Source organism: Temnothorax nylanderi, unplaced genomic scaffold, assembly GCF_030848795.1.
Source record: "Temnothorax nylanderi isolate EJ_2023f unplaced genomic scaffold, tnyl_v1.0 TNYL_tig0002_pilon, whole genome shotgun sequence".
Taxonomy (NCBI): Eukaryota; Metazoa; Arthropoda; class Insecta; order Hymenoptera; family Formicidae; genus Temnothorax; species Temnothorax nylanderi.
Genome location: NW_027249064.1, coordinates 1,684,746 through 1,705,898, shown reverse-complemented (window position 1 = coordinate 1,705,898; position 21,153 = coordinate 1,684,746). Strand labels below are relative to the sequence as shown.

Genomic DNA, 21,153 nt, shown 5'->3' with positions numbered 1-21,153 from the left:
GTTACCCTTTTCCTCCTTAAGCCCTTTCCCATATTCTCTTTTTCTCCTTTTCTATTCCTCTCTCTTTGTCTGCTTATGCTATACCGTTGTCTTCCACTTGCAGCTTCCTCTTTGTCCGACTCTTCTTTCTCCTTTCGCTCAATCATTCAATACACACTATAATGTTCCTTTCTTTTTCCTGTGTTACAGCTTAATCCTGTCTTCCTCTTACCACTTCTGTCCCTCCTTTTCTCACTCTCCCTTTGACCCTGTTTCTCCCATACTCGCGTACACTTTTTCTTTTCTTATCTCCTTCCTTCCTCATTCTTTTACGTAGATCTGTCATCGTCATGCAATCTTTTCTCTTTTCATTAATAGTGCTGTTTTCTTTTCCTCTACCAATTTCTCTTCTCTCACTCTTGTTTATAAACTTATCTTTCTCACATAGATGTTTCCTTTCTTTCTGTCTCTTTTCGTTTCATTATTTATCCCTTCCTAGCTCTTTTCTCAAGCATTTTCTTTCTCTCTTTAGCACGTTCTCCCCTCCCCTCTCTCGCTCTCTCGCTCTCTCCCTCTTTATTTACCTCTCTTTATTTCTTGCCCTCGACTATACACTCATAGCAGTGGCTTCAGGCTAGGCCTGAGCTCTATACTCTTCCATATCCGCGCCTTCCCTTAGAATTTCTTACATCAGCGAAACGTTCACCGCGAACTTTTCTCTCTTCACTCGACAGTGAGAGAACTTTCTTTCAGTCGGCTGGCCGTGTCGTTAATAATGAACAGGGCTATTACGACGGACACACGCGTCTCGTCACAAACGCGTGTAAATTCAATAAAATGTTTTCCCTCAAGTAAAGCCAATGATATATTAAATTGATCAAATTCCTGTCAAATTCGTATACGTTATTGAAAACTGTTGAAATAAGATAGATTAAATATATTATTTATTATATATGATTTTAAATAATTTATTGCAATCTCACACAGCAATGTTTGTATCTCATCTATGTCAGAAAATAATCATGTCAAATATATCTACATAGTAAATACAGATAAATTGTGAATTGACTTCTCATATTATCGATCGATACGCAGATTCGACATTATTTATTTATAGATTCTTCATTTAACATGAAATTGAGTTTTTTTTCTTAAGGAAAAATTCATTAAACATTGTCTCTCTTTTTACATTGTTTTAATTCTTAACATAAAATACTTTTAAAAGTAGACCACATAATTGTAATTGAAAGAACCATTCGACTTTAAATTAGAATGAAACCGTGTTATCTATTCTCATCTGAGATAGTACATTTATTAAACGAATTCTTGTTTATTTTTAATCACTCATGATTGAAAGAGCTATCTCGTAATTTTCGTAAAAAATTACAAAATTAATTAGAACATATTCAATTCGTATAAATGTATATAGAATGTGGAATGTAAAGAGAAATGTAGAATCGAAAAACAAAGATTGATGAACTTTATTAACTTTAGACGTATCTATAAACAATTTATCTGCATTGAATCGATCACGTACATCAACACTTTGCATATCCATTAACTTGACGTACTAAACGCAAGAGTAATATCCATCATTATTGGGAGAAAAATATCGGTGAAAATCAATATACTGAAAGAGCGTGTGAAAGGTTGCAATGTATTTACATGCTACCAGGCAATAGAAATATCATTCGTGTGATCACTCTTTCATTTGATCGTAATTACATTGATCATTAAAATCGCGTTAACTCAACGGTTATCTTTATTTCATGATTTAGCGGCAGATCGCCACTGTTTTGAAAAATTTGTTCAATGGAGAGAGTAGGTCAAATGCATTAAATCCGTTTCGGCAAGTCGAGCCCGGAGAATCGTTTTTAAAATATCGCATAATCACGTTACGTGCCCTTCTCACCTTTTACAGGAAATTATTTCATTCCGGTTTGTGATATGTCGGGGAATGATATCCCCGTCGACCGCACCATTGTGCGGAATCGTACGTCAATAAAGTAAGAGTGGGCGTGTACCTCAGCTATACGTTTTAAATTATAACTCCATAGACGTGATTTATATCACCATTATCCATGTATCATTTGTCCGGTAATTGTAACAAATTAATCAGTCGCGCGATCAGTCTCTTCATCAGAAACGTACGCGAGTTTAAACGTCCGTTCATCCATGATATGTGAAAAGTTAATTGAAAATAGATTAACATGATCCTACGAATGTTGTGTAATTTTTTTATTCTCTGAAAAAACGTGACACATCAAGAATAATGTTTTCCAAAGAGATTATTGAAATATATATAGTGATGAAAGAAAATTGTATTTTTCGAGATTTTGTTAAAATTACAAAATAAATGTTGAATGGTGTGTGTTCGGCGATGAAGAAATGTGTGTGTGTGCAGGATTTAAAAATTTTACAAACTGTATTCTCTATAGAAAACTCGTAAATGTCCGGTAGCGACTTTGGTGTTTTGCAGTGGCTTTTGTGACAGCTTTAGATACTTCTCGGTCGTATAAAAACCAGCGAGCGATCTGCATTTTGCAGGTTGAGAAACGTTCACGCGACCGTCGACCACTTTGCCACAATTTCCTGCGTTTCGTAGAAATCGCAGGGGAAACGTTTCACAAAAGGTAGGAGAATTGTTTCCACGGCGGCTGCCGCGCGATATAGCGTCTCCTGTCACAGTGCAGCAAAGAACAGCGCACTACGACATCAATAATGAAAGCGTGCGAGGTCAAACCAATTGTAACGTGCGCCATGTGCGCGATCCTCACATTCATTTCGCTGGACTACCAGCGTCCATAGCACTGGCTGCTGATCACTACTCTTACTTTCCACGCTGCTATTGCGGGATATATTAATGCAACCCCGTTGCTTCCGGCATTCGCGCAGCCGGGAACTCGAATCGCTTGAATATATATACATGGTGTCTCGGACGGGTCGAGCACTTTCTTTTGATCGCAGATGCATAGTCAGATAGATAAAGCGTTTGTCAGATAGATAAATCAATCTTTTAAGTATTAATAAATTAGAAATGCATTTTCTCATAAAAGCGGAAGAATATATAAATTTATATGAGTACATATAATTTATAGGTATAATGTAAAAGATAAAATAGAATGAATAGATTATTTGTAAATCTAATGATTCAAGATTTGCGTATAATGAATAGAGAAAGCGACTTACGTGTGAAAAAACGGACGAAAAGAACAGAGCACTAATGCCACATCGTGAAAGAATAAGCTCGCGATAAGAGGAGCAAGAACAGAAGCATTGAACATACGATCGGAAGTTGAATTCATTTGCAATGTACGGGAGCGTCTTTGTGTGCAAAACCAAGTAGAGAGAACTCAAGAGAAGGCACTTACGGCAGTTGTTAGTGGAAAACGATTGAAGTGGATTGTATCCAGACGTGATGCTCATTCAAATAAATGTCAAGGGTAAACTGAATACGGAATCTTGTAAGATATCATAATTAAAATATAGAATTAAGAGAAATACTGTTTGTCTTAATTAGAAAGTATTAATGATTTGTAAATTTTCTACAACTGAAAGAAAATATGTGTTATTAAAGGCTTTTAATAAATTTTTGGAGATTTACGATAATATAAAATATTTTTCCTGTTATCAGGTTTATTTTTCAAAAGACTTTAGTTTAGTATAATTTTGATTTGATGCGCTTAGTTGTTATGAAATTCTGAATTGAGAATTAAGAAGTTTTTGTCCTCGACGAAAATTGATTGTAAGGAAAATAATTCTTCTTATGAGACAAACGAATGAGAAATTGCAATCTTTATTTCCTTATAAATTGTTGCAAATTAGTAGTGACATAAATTGACAAAGCGTAGTTTTATCTGACTCATTTGTCATAGTTAATGTTGCTTTGTAGATGCGATAGATGTCTTAATTATGATCAATTGTACATGCATATAATATATACGAGAGAACCCAACGTGTTATATAAATCCAGACGCTTTTAAAATATCTTTGAAGCAATTACAGATAGAAAGATATCGACCAAGTCAGATTTATTAAAAAATTATTGAAAGAGATAATAATATATTATAAATTTTCAATATGTAAGCGAATTTATTATAAGCCGCATTAAATTGTTTGTTTCAATATTGCTCAACGTGCGGATAAAATAATCCCGACATCTGGTCGAATTGGTACGAGATAAAACTATCACGCTTTTCAGTTTCACGGAGATGTTTACTTCGTTAAATGATTTTCGTTAAGAGGAGGTCACTTCCGACAGACGAGGGACGTCTTACAAAATGATATTCTGCTCGCCGCACGCAAGTGTGATCTTGCGGCTTACCGAAACTGTGATTTAGCACAGCAACGAGTTGGCACGTAACTCACCGTAACGAAAGATTCAACACGTGCGTGCCCGAGATTTCGCGATTAATTCCGCTCTTTTGTTATGGACACTTGTACGGTCCCGTGACACTCAAATCCGAGGGGATATGTGACGAGTGCGAGACGCTCTCTTGGCTCAGGAAGGAGCAAACGCCAGCGGACTTTTCTTTCGCGCGCGGCACGTTCAATATCGACGACGAAAGCCCAGCGAACGTTATATATCCGAGCGAACGTAAAAATAGCACGTCGCCTAGCGATCCTATTATTAATTATGTCTTACCACTTACTTACACGGCTTCGAGTTTCTCCTTGGGAAGGATAATGGCCGTGGCCTCGCATAAAGACGGATAATTAATAACGCGCTTTATTATCCCTACAGTAGTATCGTCGCACGCAATTTAACAACCGGCATTATGCGATCTGCATAACGGCGATATACTTCACATTCGTCCTGCGCGTGGTTATCGATTTTCTCCGATATTTTTATCCTCGATGATAAGCTCCGCATTTAAATGTATCAAGTGCATAAAATAGGGTCAATTTTTATTGTATCTGGATAGATTTAGCAAGTGAATTTCCATACGGATACGTCTAATGAAATTTGTGAAATAACGATAAAAAATTTACGTTAAAGTTAATTATTTTTTCTTTTGATAGTATATATTCTTTATTTATAATAAATATATCCTATAAAAAAAATATATTTTTTTTATAGGATTAAACATCTGGAAAACATCTATAAAGCTTGAATTAATTTTATTAATACAATATTAATGGATATATTAAAAAGTTTATGATTATATAATTCCTTATTCTATAATTCCTTAATTTTTAAACATCTCATTTACTCTAGTACTTTATCTTATTATTTTTTTAACAGATGAGTTGCAAATTAAATTCTCGTAAAAATAGAAATAGTTAGAAATTGAATTGAAAATCGAATTTTCGAAACTGAGTAACTTTGCAATTAAATCTTCCCTAGAATGTATATAGTTAAAGGAACATCTGGTGACTCTGCGACATTTCATGCGACACGATTACTATCGCTGGTATTACTTAACAGAGTTGCATCGCTGCAGCCGGCGATGCACTTCTGTGCGAGACTATATTTAAAGGCTTGAAGATATAGTTCGCCTTCTGGTTGATCTATTATTAATTATACCTCACACCACCAAAATTCTGGCAAGAATAAAGATAGGCGAAGAAAAATGGCGGTACGACGCTTCCAGCGTCTTGATCCAGTGCACCTTTTTGTTATAGGTGGAACGTTTATTATTCTTCTATATAGAACGTTCTATAATAGTAGGTTCTTCTCGAGCATCATAAAGATGTGATATATTAAAGAGTTAATTAATTATTTCAACGCACTTCTACAAGGTTCACGTTTCAGAATCTAACAATTTTATTTACACGCTCTTTATTATTTAAAATAGAAATAATTATATACGGTCCAGAGAGAGGCAGGATCACAAAACAATCTAATTTTTCAACTAAAATAGGTTTTTAAAGTTAAATATTATAATCTATGGCATTATAAATTCCATGTTTTTTAATATAATGAAATAAGGTTATCTGGCGTATTTAAAATTCTGTCGGCGCTAGGCTAAAAAAAATTATATTCAAGCTCTCTGTATTTTACAAATTTGGCACTGTAATATTTCTTACAATTCACGGTGTCCGAACATGAGATAAAAGAATGTCAGAAAATTTACGAGACGCGAGCTCGTTCTGCACGACGCGGTCACTGTAAAATCTGATATGCTCGTAAGGAGATGATGCGAATTATGTTTGTCGTGCGCGTACCTGTGTGTGCGTGTATCTGTAGAGAACGTATACGCTGAAAACGAGCCTGTGCCCATCGAACCCCAGCTCCGGTATTTTATTTCGTCCCGCGTTAACGGAAGCACGCTCCTTGGCTCCTCGGCGCGCCTTGCTCGGATCAGCGCTCGAAAATTCCACCCGCTGTAATTACGAGAAGATTAGATCGAAAAGTGTGAATCTGCCAGCTGACGCGTCATGTGAATATTCACGAATGTGTGTGTGTGTGTGTGTGTGTGTGTATGTAGTCGCGATCACGAGGACGATTTAATTGCCGAGAGTTACGATGACTGTTGATTTTTTATTCGTCCTTACGGAGCTGTCTCAATCGCTCGTACAATCTTTCTCGTGTGTGTGTTACTTTCAAACGATGTTCGGCAAGAATATTTTCTATATAGTTTCGCATATCTATAGTGTACATTTTTCTCTAGCCATCTAAAATATAAATTTGTCAGCACCGCGCGGTGAAAGATTTGAAGCGGAGAAAATTGTTCAAAGTGTCGCAACGAGATGAACTAGAGTTAAAATTGGGAAGTGTTGAAGTGGGTTCGCGGGTTTAGATGTGGGCTTTTAAGCAGAGACACCTCTCAATAAAGTGTTGCACAATCTAGATTGATTCTTCATTCAATGGAAATCGGATTGTGCTATTTTTATCGCAATTGTAATTTTTTTTTGGTCCTATTTGTCGACTGAAATCAACGTTCTAGCTGCGGTCGAGATAACCGTTAAAAATTAAAGAGACACGCTGTTGTGCGCGGCGCAGAACCGTTCAATTGTCACGCAGCCAGATTCTGAGAACACATCGCGGAAATCCGCGTGCGCGTAGCCGGAAAAATCGGCCGCAAACTTTGTTTTCTCACGTTCCGGTGTCACTGCGGCCGGCTTGGCGACCGAGACGTGAAATTGCTCAGATGCGCTCTAAATACACGGCACTTGTGTACTGCGTGAAGTTGTACAGCGTGCATTTTCCGCAATTCGTATGCAGTTTGATACAATCTTGTCGCATCTTCGTATTAATTTCTTTGTAAAGCGTAGCGAAGTGCATAAGAAAACAGAAGGTACATTTTTCATTGCCGTATCTGGACTGTTTATTTGTATTTAATTTAAATATGTTTCTCTGTTCTAAATAATCACATAAATTAAACATAATAAGAGAAACGTTAAATGCATTATTAATAAATAATGTATCTAAGAGAAGTTTTAGAGAAAGTGTTTTAGAGTTAAATTATAAATTTTAACTTTATACTTAATATTCGGTTGCGTACACACATGAAGTCAACGAAGATAATTTGTCTGGATTTCTTAAATATAAATTTACCAACGTGATCTAAACTTCAAGACTCTTCTAAACGTATAGTAGAACAATTTTTAAATTAATATATCGTTCATAAATTAATACACGCTAAGTAGCAGGGTATTAATATAAAAAAATAATAATAATGCCAAAAACTAGTAAAACTATGATATTAATAATAATAATTAAACGATAGTATTAATAAAAATTGTTACTTTTCACCAGATATATAAATTATTTACCTTCAAAAATATTTACTCTTAAATGATGCGCGCAGTCAAAAAACGTTCCCTATTCGCCAACATTAATTTGTTTCAGCATTCTTGTATTCTCGACCGCTGCCAGCAGTACATTGAATATTTTTACTAGCGAATTGTCTGTTGTTTCCAACAGGACACATTCACGTTGTGAAAGAATAAAATAATTTGTGTCAGAGAGAAAATTGTGCTGTGTTTTATTTTATCACTATTTCTCATATAGTTTTTTTTATTACTGCGTGTTCCTGTATTCACGAGTGTTTATGTTCATATTCGAACGTGCACTGGGCTGCGTTAATACATCCACGCTCAATCGTGATTGTGTTGATACGCGTACACGTTCGAATGAAACCTTCATTGGATTGAATAAATCTCACACGGCTTTGCTCCGTTTGTCTGTAAAGAGATATGTTTGTAACCGCGCATTTCCATTTGGAATCCGGCGAAGCGTGTATTTTACAAATTGTTCCTCTTGGCACGCTCTTGAATTACCTGTAAATTCTGATTCAAGATTAATCGAATCCGTGGTAGCCGTTGCGTTTGACCGACGCTGCCAACACGTTACTATGAAGCAATGAGCTTTGAGCTAGACAGTGGCCTCCCGCCTGTATTGTTGCACCGGATAATAATATACATATACAGTGCAAATATTATCGGTTTACGTTGTCGAATCGATAACGTAAGTCTACATTCCCAGTAGAATTAAAACGGGCAACCTTGGATGTAGATACAGTATGAGTTATGTTCGAATAATATCAACTTGATAAGGAAAACAAGGAATGCGAATAAGAAAGAAAATAAGAAAAATAAGATGACGAGAATTTTGAATATGTATGAAACTTAGCCCCTAACTTTTCTCTCTCTTTCTTTTTCTAAGATTAAAAATTTATTAAAAATTTATAAGGACCAAATCCTTGGTTAAAAGTGTTTTTGACGATAATTGAACCAAATCATGGTCGTATTGTCTTGACGATTATAATGGCCAATAGAGTCGATTAATATTTCTACTTGTTATTATTTGATTGGCGAAGTAAATGTGATTTACTCGGGTTTATTAAAAATGTACAAGTATAAAAATAACATTAATAGATAATGTTAAAATAGAGGTAATGTATTTTAAAACTTTTTGTGTGTGTAAATTAATGTTGCAATTTTAATTTGTATGTCTAGAGGAAAGTGCCCTATTATGAGACAGGATCCTAATATGAGATATGTTAAGCTAAAAGGCCCTATATAGGCCCTATCTGTTGATCCCACCATGAAAAAACCCCGCCATCTCATATTAGGATCCTATCTCATAATAGGGCACTTTCCTCTATAACAATTTGCGAAAAGTTATTATGTTTCGATATATTAGAGAATGTTGAGCACGATATATTGCAGTGTTTATTGAAATAAAATATAATCTTTGATCGCGCACATAAAAAGATTTAAGTATCTAAGATTATTTACAGTATAAGCTGTCTTAAAAAAATATTTAATTACTGAAGAAGTATTTTAATATGATAGAGTTATAGTTGCCTGAAGCAAATCAATTCGAGATTTATAGATATTTTTCTTGCATGCTTGTGCTGCTTTTCTGTCCTCGATGCTTCCTGCCGGAAATTATAACGAGGGGACGGTAACGAATCGCTGCCTTCCTTCTGTCAATCGTGCAATCTTGAAATAAGCCAGGAATATGCGATTAATATTTCCCTATTGAAATTATTTTTATCACACCGGGAATTAATTTACATCTAAATAGCTTCTGAACTATGAATTATTGAGGAATTTTATTGATCAGCAGTTAGGCATATAGTTAATGCTATTTTTCAGTTTAATCAATCTGCTATGTTAAAGTTTTAATATTACTTGGACATAATTACGTTTTTTTAATAACGAAGATATTTAAAAATTAAAATGTCATGAAGGAAATTGCATTTGATCTTGCCAGGAACATATACACGGAGAGAATTTTTTGTTATATTTTACCCTTAAATTTACTACAAACTTGGGACAACTTGGCAACCAAGGAATTTTTGAAATATACAAAAGACATTTTACAAACAACGTGATAAAAATTACCAAGCAAATTGGTAAATTTTGAAAAATTATTGAAATTTTCTAGATATATTTTAGTAAAATTAATCAAACATATTTTATATTTTAATGCAATAGATATTAATACTTTTTATTATGGTAGATATTAATCAGAATAGCTCGCATAAAATTCTTGATGGATACATGTTGTCCCACAACTACCATGATTTCAGGGTAAATTCTAAGAGAAAATTCTCTCCGTGTATAAAATTTATTTACTTAATTTATAGTTACATAAAAAAATCGGTAAATTAATCGAAGAACAAGACCATTTTATATTTATCACATGCGTTCGTCGATATACAAAATTATTTCTAAATAACAGGGACCGCTAAAAGGGGAACGCAAATATGGGACGAGGAGTGTCGTCAGCGGATGTGCAAGTGGTGACGCGACATAGTTTTGAAGATGAAACAATGAGAACTAGCGACACGGTCAGTTGCAAGCTGGGAGCGGACTCGCTCGTCCATGATCAATTATTGTCATTTATAAGCTACGCCTGACAAAACTCGTCTAAGATTGTAAACCTGGTTGAAATTCATAACGTGGAAAGAAGCGAAGAAGAAGAAGCAGAGTAGGAAACTTATACAATCTTCTGGATAAAGATCTGATGCGTGCTGTGTTTAATTAGCGTAACGGACGAGTAATATTCGTAAGCAGAACAATAACACGATTTTGCTACGTTGTTAAAGAGAAGAAATGCATAATTACATAAGTCGCTTCAATTTTATGCTGAAAATATGGCGTCGACGATGGAGGAAGGAACGGGAGATGTACTTTGTATTTAAAATAATCGTATTACCGCGTATTAAGATTAGGATTAAGTTGATTAACTTGTTTGTAAATCGGAATAGTAGGAATAATATGAAATTCTTCGAACTTTAAAACTCTTTGAATAGTTTGATCTTGTAGAAATGAAACAAAATGGACTTCTTAAATAATTGAATTTCCCGGAATTTCCCAATTATCTTTTTGTCTTTTTTTTCCGAGGATAGCAATCTAATCCGACATGAAAATTAAAAATCAGACTTTTGCAAAGCATTCAGCAATTACATTTTTCTGAGAAATTGCACTACACGATTCAAGAGTTGCTTTTTTCCTTGAACTGCCTTCAGTCTCGCACAAGTAGGCGGAGATCTATTCTGCGATCTAATCGGATAATTGCCGAGAAGGATAATTTGCGTTTCTTCCTTCTCGATCGACGTGGTTTACCAAGCTCGATATCAACATATGTACAAGTGTAGCAAAGTCTCGATAGCTATCGAGGTTGCGTATAGTTTTAAACAATTTAAAGAAAATTTATATATATATATATATATATATATATTAATGTGTTTTTTTAACGCACAAAATAACTTTTCTGCTCTTTCCTCAGAGATCTTATATTTTAATGATATAAATACAGTGAAATGCAAAGATAAATACGTTTGAAATTCAAGAAGTATTATTTACCATTTTTACAATCTCTATTATTTTTTATTTTGTCTTATATAATCAGAGTCTTTTTCTATTAGCCCGTATTAGTCTTGGTTCTATTTAATTTTAATCTTATTTGAACTGTTGAGATTGTGTTTAGAATATTCGATGGCCGATAGTAAAATATATAAGAGTTTTTACAAAAATTAATTACTTGAGCAGCGGAGCAAGAGAGAAAGACTTCATAATTAGATTCGCACGCGTGCATCATACTTTTACCAGCGCCGCGATGTTTATTAACTTTATTAATTGCTGCAACCTCATTGCGGCAATTTGATGCCTCGCTGTGGAGATCATTATAAGTTAGACGGCGCGAGCGCGAGCGCGAGACAGCCTCGGTGTCGCACTTACCTGCATGCGCACCTACGCCCGCGATGCACCGCATGTGCGAGTGTGTGTACATAGCCGCAGCAATTACTTAAGACCCAGTCGGTGTAAGACGCTCATGTAACTTGGCCGACGAAACTTTACCGGTTACTCTCTTAGTCTCATCCATTAGTAGACGGCCCGCCGGCCGCCCTGCGACACGGTTGCGGTTACGTGTCTCGCTTTAGCGCTTTAGCGTTTACACGCGGTCGGGTTTTTATCAACGTTGTAAGTTTAGGTGACAAGAAACGCTGTAAACTGGCTATTAATTCGTGAATAGTTAAAGGAAGTTGACTAAGTAACTACTATATCGAGAAAAACTATTTCTTTTCTTTTGAACATTTTGTTGATGTCAAATATCTTTTAGAGTTATTTTCGTGGAATCGCTTATTATAAAAAATGCTATTTATTAATAATTTTGTATAAATCTGTATATAAATCAATTAGCCTTAATTTAAATATATATACCTATATAAGTAAGAGTATTTTAAATGTCAATTAAATTGTTATAAAAATTTATTTTTATAATATAATAAAAAAGCTACTCGTAATATAAACGAATACTAACATTCTTATTGAATCGAGGACACTTAATTAACAATTATCTGCGTACCAACCGCGTTTAACAAGCGTTCGCTAGCGAAATCTTGTCAAACTCAGCATCCTCTTTCTTACTGCATTGTTCCCGATGACGGCATTCAATATGAAAAGCCGATTTGCATTCTCCGCTGAAAGCGAAATAATATCGCATTAATTCAGCCACACCGACGTTAACGACGAGCGAGCAGAAAAGGTGATTGATATCACGAGGAGGGAAGAAATATCTTTGGGAATCACTTCCAAAGATCTTTAAGGGAATTGCGCCACAATTAATTGGGAAAGCCCCCGTAAATTGTCGAATTAATCGCGAAATTAAAAAGGATGACGAATGAGGGGGTAGACTTCTTCCTGTCTCGGAGCATCTCACATTGATTCTGGCAATTAGCTATCGACTCATCTGACAGGACGAGGGCAGGAGTCAAATCGAGAAAGTCGATTTCCCTGTCTCCGAGTCTCTGAATATACGCCTCCTCGCTCGTCTTCTCTCTCTCTCTTTCTCTCTCTGTTTGTCTGTCTTTGTCTCTGTCTCTGTATTTCTCGACTGCTGTTCTTTCCCTCTACACTAGCCAATTAGGTTAATTAACTCAATTATCGTTCTCTTTCTCTCCTGTTTCAGGTGCGCACCTTGTTCGTGAGCGGCTTGCCGATGGACACCAAGCCGAGGGAGCTCTATCTGCTTTTCAGAGCATACGAGGTGAATCTCTCTCAGAGAATTTCTCTCTATTCGCTTTATTTTATATATATAGATGTGCATTCGCGATGTTGAGATCAAAGGGATTGGGAGAATTCAAGATTTGAGAAGTCAAATATTCCGACGGCAATGCGGGAGGACCTATATATCGCGTTCGCGAATGTGAACGATGTGATATTGAAGGACCTAAAGTTCTGATAACATTAATATTCTATCATGGAACATAATCGAAAAACGAAAACGGAACAAGTTCAAAGATCCAAGAGCTTGCGGAATTGAAAGACATGGAATATGTTTAAATTATAAATTTCGGAATATTTACGTTTTTTTTTTAAATTCGATGTCCCGAAATTTTTCGTATTTTAGGATTTAAATTCCTGAATGTTTTTAGAATGACACTAAAAATATAATTTTACATTAATTTCGTAGCACAAGATCATATCTCTAAATATCCGTATAATACGCAGAAATGTCGAAATATAAAAACAGACTGATACTCTCAAATTGATCTCACATCGCTGTATATTTATTGATATTTTTTAGATAGTTTCACGTAATTTCTTTCTGTCCTCGTTATCGCGTCAATATACCTTTGTTTCCCGCCTGACTCTTCGCCGCCACGTTTAACTCGTCGTTCAATAAGTTCAACTGTACGGTCTACGGTTCTCGCGGTATCATGCAAAACGCAACATTATGACTGAAGCGTTCGAACTGTATTCACAAGGGGAATATTCCCCTTATGAATCATACTCGTCTACGCCGACCATCCGCAACGGGAGAGACGGTACTCCTCTATAACGTCATATTTGCCCGACTCGGGATCCTAGTTTAGTTTGTTTAGGGGGTTAATTATGTCGGTGCCAATTACGAGCTTGCATTTCAAGCTCCGACACCAGCGGAGACGAAAAATCGATAGCCATGGGATTTGATGCTCCTCGTACCTTGTAATTCATACGAAAACTCTCGTTATCTTTAGTTTTTGCATTCATATTTTGACTATTTAAAACGCAAGTTAATGTAAATAGATGAAATTTTACAAAACAATAGCAAGTTGAGAAAATAAAGTTTTTTTTTAATGAAAAAGAAATATATCTATTTTTAAGTTAACATAAGCAATAATATTTAATTACATTTCTAAATTAATGCTTTCTCTTTCAATACCAATGTGATTTAATTAACGACGAATCTGGAAAAATTGATCAAAAACTATGCTCGTGAGAGTTAAATACGTTTCCTATATGTCCGGTACGAAATTCAATCGCGATTTAGATCGATAGCGGCTGGAGTGGAGAGAAACCGCGGTTATTTGTTGCCGGGAAAGGAAGAGGACTAGTGGAAAAACAGCGAAATTGTTCTTGCTCCATTTGGAAGTCTCCCTCGAAAATTAAATCCGGAAGGTTCTCTCGAGCGTGTCGTTATTCGATGGCGAAAAAGGCGGCGGGGCGCGGCGCGGCGCGGTGCGGCACGACACGGCTTTTTTTACTCCTTGCTTCGAGCCTTGTTTTGTATATTCATGAAATCGTTGTGAGCAGCTCGCTCAAAGGGATTAGGATTAGTCGCGTGGGTGTGCTGGGAATTACATTTCCGTCGGTACCGCGAGCGCCGTGAGCGAAGTATAGAGACATCTCTTCCGAAGAGCATCTCTTCTTTACGTAACACGGTCCCGGGGCACTTTAAATAATGATTTTACGCGACGAAATGTAATACAGTAATTTTCTGATTGGTTTACGGTCTAATAGAAGAGAAAGGATACTCGATGAACTCAACTCATAGATCGCGTTTATGCAATCTTGAAAGGCATTATATCAAATTGGCGTTATCTTATTGTGAGTGTGCTATAATTATATACGATGATTTAATATATTAATAATGCTGCAAGATAATCGCAATAATGTAAAACACGAATTGAAAAGATTTAATGATATAATTATTAACATATAAATGTGTATAGTAATGTGATGAAATTCTTTGTCTGAATCGATTATGCAAATCAATTCCATTTAACATTATTGCGATTTAAATAAATTTTTGTTGATTTTCTGATTTTCTAAATTTCTCTATAATTTAAAAATACATTTTTAAACTGTAAATTTCAATTTCCTTTAATACTTTCTAAAATTACAAAATTTAATTATCTTTGTTAAAAGTTTCTATTAAATTTCTTTTTAAAACTGAATGAAAAATGAAATATATTGTTGCCTACACGTATTCCAGAAATTGGTCGATGAATCAAATTGTTTACTCAAATACTCAATTGATACACACTATTCGCTTTCTATTATGACCCAGATAAAATTTTGGATGCGATACCTGATGCGATATATATATATATATATATATATATATATGATGCAACGAGAAATAATAACTTGCATAAATATATGGTGCATAGGCATCATTTTATATGACCGTGATTCTTTTCATACATTTGTTTCTTTCGTATAATACGAATTAAATTTTTTATTTTGCAATCAAACAGTAGGTTATTGCAATGTACGACACTGTCAAATAAAAAAATTGAAATTATTGTTACAATTGCCTCGAAGCATGTCGTATTATTGAAGAGCTGAAAATCGGATCGATATAGAAACTGCAATCGTCGCTAGCGTGGAAACATCCGCGTTTTCCAGTATTACAATGTGCACCAACGGCGATGTAGGAGTGATATACATTGACGGTGATCATCTTACTCGTGCGAATTGCTGCGCGACTCCTCGTATCAAGAGAGAATGCGATTTCTTGGCATCGATACGACATAACTGGCGACAATAAACCTTGAGTGTCACCGCGCGTTATTTTCGCCCGCAAATCTCTTGGTGCACACGCGAAGAATCCCGTCGAGCGAATCCGGTTATTAATCGTCTTTAAGATATCGTAACGTACGTTATACGTTGCGCATAATCCGTGCGACCCGTTTTCCGTGGATTTACGACGGGTTTTCAGCGCGCCGGAAGAAGAGTCGGGCGGATCAGTTGCTCACCGACGTCTCGTACCATCGCGAAACTTTTGGAGAAGTGCAGGAACTATTTGCACACCGTATCGTGCGAGCACGACATATGCGAGTGATGGCGAAAACTCGATTATGCTCCCCCGAGAGGCCAGCCTTTTAATGACTGTGATATTTCATAGTTAAAGGGAGTTAATTAATAATGTGCGAAACCAAACTGAGCGCCAAGAATGTTGAAACGGATACTTTGCAAATGTCACGTAACTGATATATCTAAGACGATTTAAGACGCATACTTTTTGGATTGACAGAATGAAAATTTAATATTGAAATTGATAATGCCGTATGCATTAATCATGTTTATAATGCGAAAAATGATAGAAGAACGATGAATCAATCTAATAATTTTTCGTTAGATACAAATATCAATTTTGCCTTTCTGTAATTATTAGTTTTGGTGTGAAATTAAATTTTAGATTTTAGATTTAAGAAGTATTATTTTAATTGATCTCAACAACTATGCAGCAATATTTCATGGTTAGGACAGACTGATTAATGATGCGAGATTAAGAAGCTCGCGAGTGCCAAGAATGTTGTAACAGATACTTGGGAAATCTCGCACATCGATCCATGCGTCTAAAGTGAGACATTTAGGTAAAATTCAAATTTATTATTTCCTAATTTATTTAAATAATAATATGTACATACGTATCTGAATTGTTAATAATTTATATCAAGAGAGAATTAATTACAATCAATAGAATTAATTAAAGTATAATTAATCAAAGTTCTCAATGCATATTTTTATATATTCTTACGAAACTATAAATTGAACTATAAGATTTTGTCATTAGATTTTTAATTTTATTTTTATTTTTATTATATATGTATTATTTTTAGATAGGTAATTACTCTAATTGCAACTACAGTTAATTGATATATTATCGATATTTATATAAATCTCGGAAAATGGTATGGAGGATTTTTGCGATGTGCTCGCGTATGCAAGTTTGAACTCGAAAAACGTGGCACATCGGATAAACGTTCCGAGACTTACCGCGCTCTCTAATTGCGGCTTCGTTAATTAGCACTTCCATCGCGATCGCGCAATTATTAACAGTTTGGTACTCTGGTAATGAACACTACTTACAGCGTTCGCATGTAACCGAGTGCTCATCTCGCGCGTTCTACTTGCGGCTCTATTATAAAAATTAAGGAAACGTTACCTGCGAGGATTTCTTTATCTTTAGCGGCAGCACGAAATAAGATTCTCGACAGCGCAATAACGAAGTGTTACACATTAAGCTCGCAGCAAATTAAAAACTCTTTTACACGGCTAATAATCGACTTTTCTCATATCAGGAAACGGAATAGAGTTAGCAGTTAGATAATTCAAGCGATAACAGCTAAGAAAGTAACGGATATCTTAGCATTCGTGCTAGATAATTAATGTAGATATTTAATAGAATATATGAACGTCTTGTCTCACTTTTTACCCGGTGCTTTTTGCTATTCTGAATCGTCTCCATAAATCCTGTGCCTAAAAAACCCGCGGCGAATGCATTTTGGCTAAGTCACGCAACCATTTATGTATGTTATGTGTGCACTATATTTTTAAAATAGTTTCTCAGAATAGAAACTATATTTCTATATTAGTCATTTAAAAGTGTTAGTTATATATACTCTGTTATAAGTTTTCAAATATTTAATTGAACATTGTGATGTTTGTTTCTTATTTCAAAAAGTTTACTTTAAAAAAATCAAAGAATTTTTTCTAAATAGACTGTCCAAATTATTTTTACCAAATTTTTATAAACATGAAAGCAGTTGTTTTATATGTTATATTTTACTATTTAGAAATTAAAAGCAGACTTGTATACATATATCTATTTTTCAATTTTTATTCCACACTATATACAAGCCATCACAGAACTATCAGAAATCTTTGTTTGTTTGTTTTTTCAAGCAAAATCCATAGATATCAAATGCATAAAAAGTTAGTAAATTTTTTGTTTCACTATATCGGTAACAAACAATATTTTGATATGATAGAAGTTTTAATAACGTAATATTTTTTCTGTTTCAGGGGTACGAGGGGTCGCTGTTAAAAGTCACGAGTAAAAATGGGAAAACAGCGTCGGTAAGTTGCCATCGCTTAATTGACGATTAGCCGGCGTTACGTTTTCAACATCGTGTTTTTTAACACTCGTTCCGAAAAAAGCGCATCGGAGCTTTTAACACAGATAAATTTGCCCTAGATTCGCGGGCGAGGTAGCTCGATACTGTCGATATACGTCGTTTCTTCACTGCACTTGAGAAGACGAAGAGATAAAATTGGATCCCAGGTTTTCTTGAGCACATTTCTAGAAAACGTACATTTCAAGAAAACTCCGAATCAATTACGCGGAGTAGTGAAAAGAGTGAAAACTCTCTTTCTCTCTCCCTCTCTCTTTCTCCTTTTTTCCCCTACATGACTATTCTCAAGGGGGAAAAAAAACGAATGGAAAAAGTTGGTTGGTCAAACCGTTTACGTGATTTTATGCATTTTCTGTTATACACACTTCTCGATTCTTTAGCGACGCATTTTTATTGACAAACTTGTATAATACATTGAATGTCACATATTTTACATATTTGCATACATTTTTCATCACTAACAATAAGTGAAATGACTTTATTCTGCAAGTTATAAAAAATATAATATTTTCTATCTCAAATATCTCTTTTTAAAGGTAACAGCTTGCAGAATTTTAAAGATATGTAAATTGCAAGTTAAATTATTTTCTTCCTGTATATAAAAGAATGAGGAGTGTTATGACGTCTTATTTCTCCATGTTACATAAACTTGAAACTCGCGAGTATTTCAGTTTCAAAATGAAAAATTGAAAACGGCAGCTGCTTATGCTAAAAGCTTTTTTTATTTATTCAAAGCGCACTCGTTGATTACGTGAGTCACGAAGCCTTAAAAATATCTAATCAGCCGACAGAGAGAAATACATCAAATTTCATCATGCGGCAATGCCATCGCGCGCTACTCAACCCAGTATAATCCCCCGAGATAACATTAATTTATGCGGCGACGCTAGAACAGCACACGCGAGAGCATACTGACGCTGTAAAGTCCTTAATCCATAAAGCATTTTAACATTTTTTATTCTGATATCTATTTTTTTTTATTCCGCAGTCTTTACCTGCATCTCGCGCGCGATAGATGTTACGGCTTTCTAAAATAAAACTGCGACGACTGTATATTGACCGTTAAAGAATCTCATTTACCGAAGAACGTCGAGTAGCGGATGCTGAAAAAATTACAATGGATCTGGGTATAATAAATATTTCTGACCTACTATTCTTTAGAAATAACGCGAATTATGGAGCCTTGGGATATGACGACAAATCCCAATTTTGAATCCGTATAGTTTAGTCATATGCATTTAAAATTTATGAGTTGCAAGATAAGATGGGTTTTGAAATCTGTGAGTTCTCCGAGTTATAGATCCTTGGAGCTATCAATTTTAGACATTACAGATCTCTCGGTCAGTATAAAACTTCGGATTTGTTTACCTGTGAATTTATGAAATCTATCAATTTGATTTTATGATTTTATCTTTGGATGCATCTCAATTCCCGGTTCAGTATATTCTCGGATATATCAATCAATTTCCTGTTGTGTGAATTCTCGGGCGTATAAAATTCAATACTCCAACCCAATGAGAATCCTTAAATTTATAGAAACTAAATATTAAAAACTCAAAATATTATCTCTTTATCGTAAATGAATTTTTTTTAGATCTTTGTTTTATAACATTTGCGAAGCGTTCAAATAGCGAATCCTTTGCTTCGTCTATCTTCGTAAATTCCATCTATGGTCGACATTGATTATTAGGATAATCGTCGAATATGCCACGCGGAATAAAGTTAATAACATGTTTTCGTTCCTGCATGAGGTTTGACCTCGTTATAACCAGCGCGGAACGCAAGCGGCGGCTCATAATGGCCTCGGTGATGTAATTGGATATAATACGAGCAGAATGTGCGAATAAAACGGACGCGAGAGAGGCACAGCCGGAGAGGCACGGTTTCCGTGTGAACGGTGCTTAAACCTCCTTGGCCACTGGCACGGTTGGGTACGACTGACTGTGCGAATCGATAGCGGGTCGGACCAACCTTTCTGCCATTTGTTTCCTTCGGTCATCGTTGCGCCGGGGAACGGGAAAAGCAGTGGCCGACGAGCAACTTCTCAAAAATGGCGACGCGTTGGAAAGATTTTCAAATGTTGTTAGAAAGCTTTTGTTGTCTCGCATTCTTCCGTTATCTAGTGCGATGTGCCATTGCGGAGTCCCGTACAAAGCCCTTTTGTGATCTCGGTGATGATGATTTATCTCCGCGTTGGAGTTGCCGTTGGAAATCTCCTACAAGCGAGAATTTATCTCCTCTTGATCCAATTGAGATTGCAGTTCTTTCGGTTTCTTTTACGGATTAAACTCGATTCGATTTTAGTTTAGTAAGATTAAATCGATCGGTCGATCGTATAATATAATAGAGGGTTACAGTTCCCCGATATAAAAACTTCCCTCGCACCTGGCTATTGATTAACTAGAAAAAATTTCAGTTGTGAAGCATAGCTGCTAATTATTCTCCGAGCTCGGAGTTTATTTGATTTATAACAACCAAGTAAATAAAGTTGCAACGTTTATTTGTTTTTAAAGAAACCTTTTCTCTTTCGTTATTATTACGTTGAGATTATCGGATAAATATGGTAATATAATAATTCTCGATTGATGAAATTAATGTTTATTACTTGTTTACGGTTTTTTACAACAATTTTATAATAAGTGTAACCATTATGTTTATTTTGTTACAATATATAAAAGAGAGATTAATCAAGAGAGTCTCAATTACTCTGCTGTATTTTGTTCTCGCGTACTGTTATATTTGAATCTATATTTGTTGACTTTTCCCTACGAGAAAAATATTTTTTCAATAATTCGAAAAAATATTTTTCTCTTCTCGCAGAAAGCTACTTCGTAAAAAAATCCGCGGCGTAGGCGTTATCATAATTCCCAGGCTCTTCGATTATACATGACCGCGTTGCACCCCTGTGCGAAGTGATTGCTTTATCTGCTTCTATCTGCGGTTACATGCATAATTGCATGCGCATTTACATGGCCATGGTGCATATGGGCGCGGGTTGTCACCGCGGCGGCACAAAGGACGCCGATGCGGCCGATGTCCGGAAGAAAAGCCGATAGGCGAGCGTCGCGCCGTCGCGGTTCGTGTA

General features: G+C 35.5%; 1 protein-coding gene across 2 annotated transcripts in view; it reads left to right on the top strand.

Moving 5' to 3' along the window:
* The window catches only part of LOC139768681 (protein couch potato), a 91,744-nt gene that overhangs the window by 28,015 nt on the left and 42,576 nt on the right, over positions 1–21,153 (top strand). For both annotated transcript variants that reach the window (XM_071699124.1, XM_071699133.1), the window contains exons 2-3: positions 12,851–12,928; positions 17,959–18,012. In XM_071699124.1, the coding sequence (XP_071555225.1) occupies positions 12,851–12,928; positions 17,959–18,012 (132 nt within the window). The remainder of the gene's footprint in view (positions 1–12,850; positions 12,929–17,958; positions 18,013–21,153) is intronic.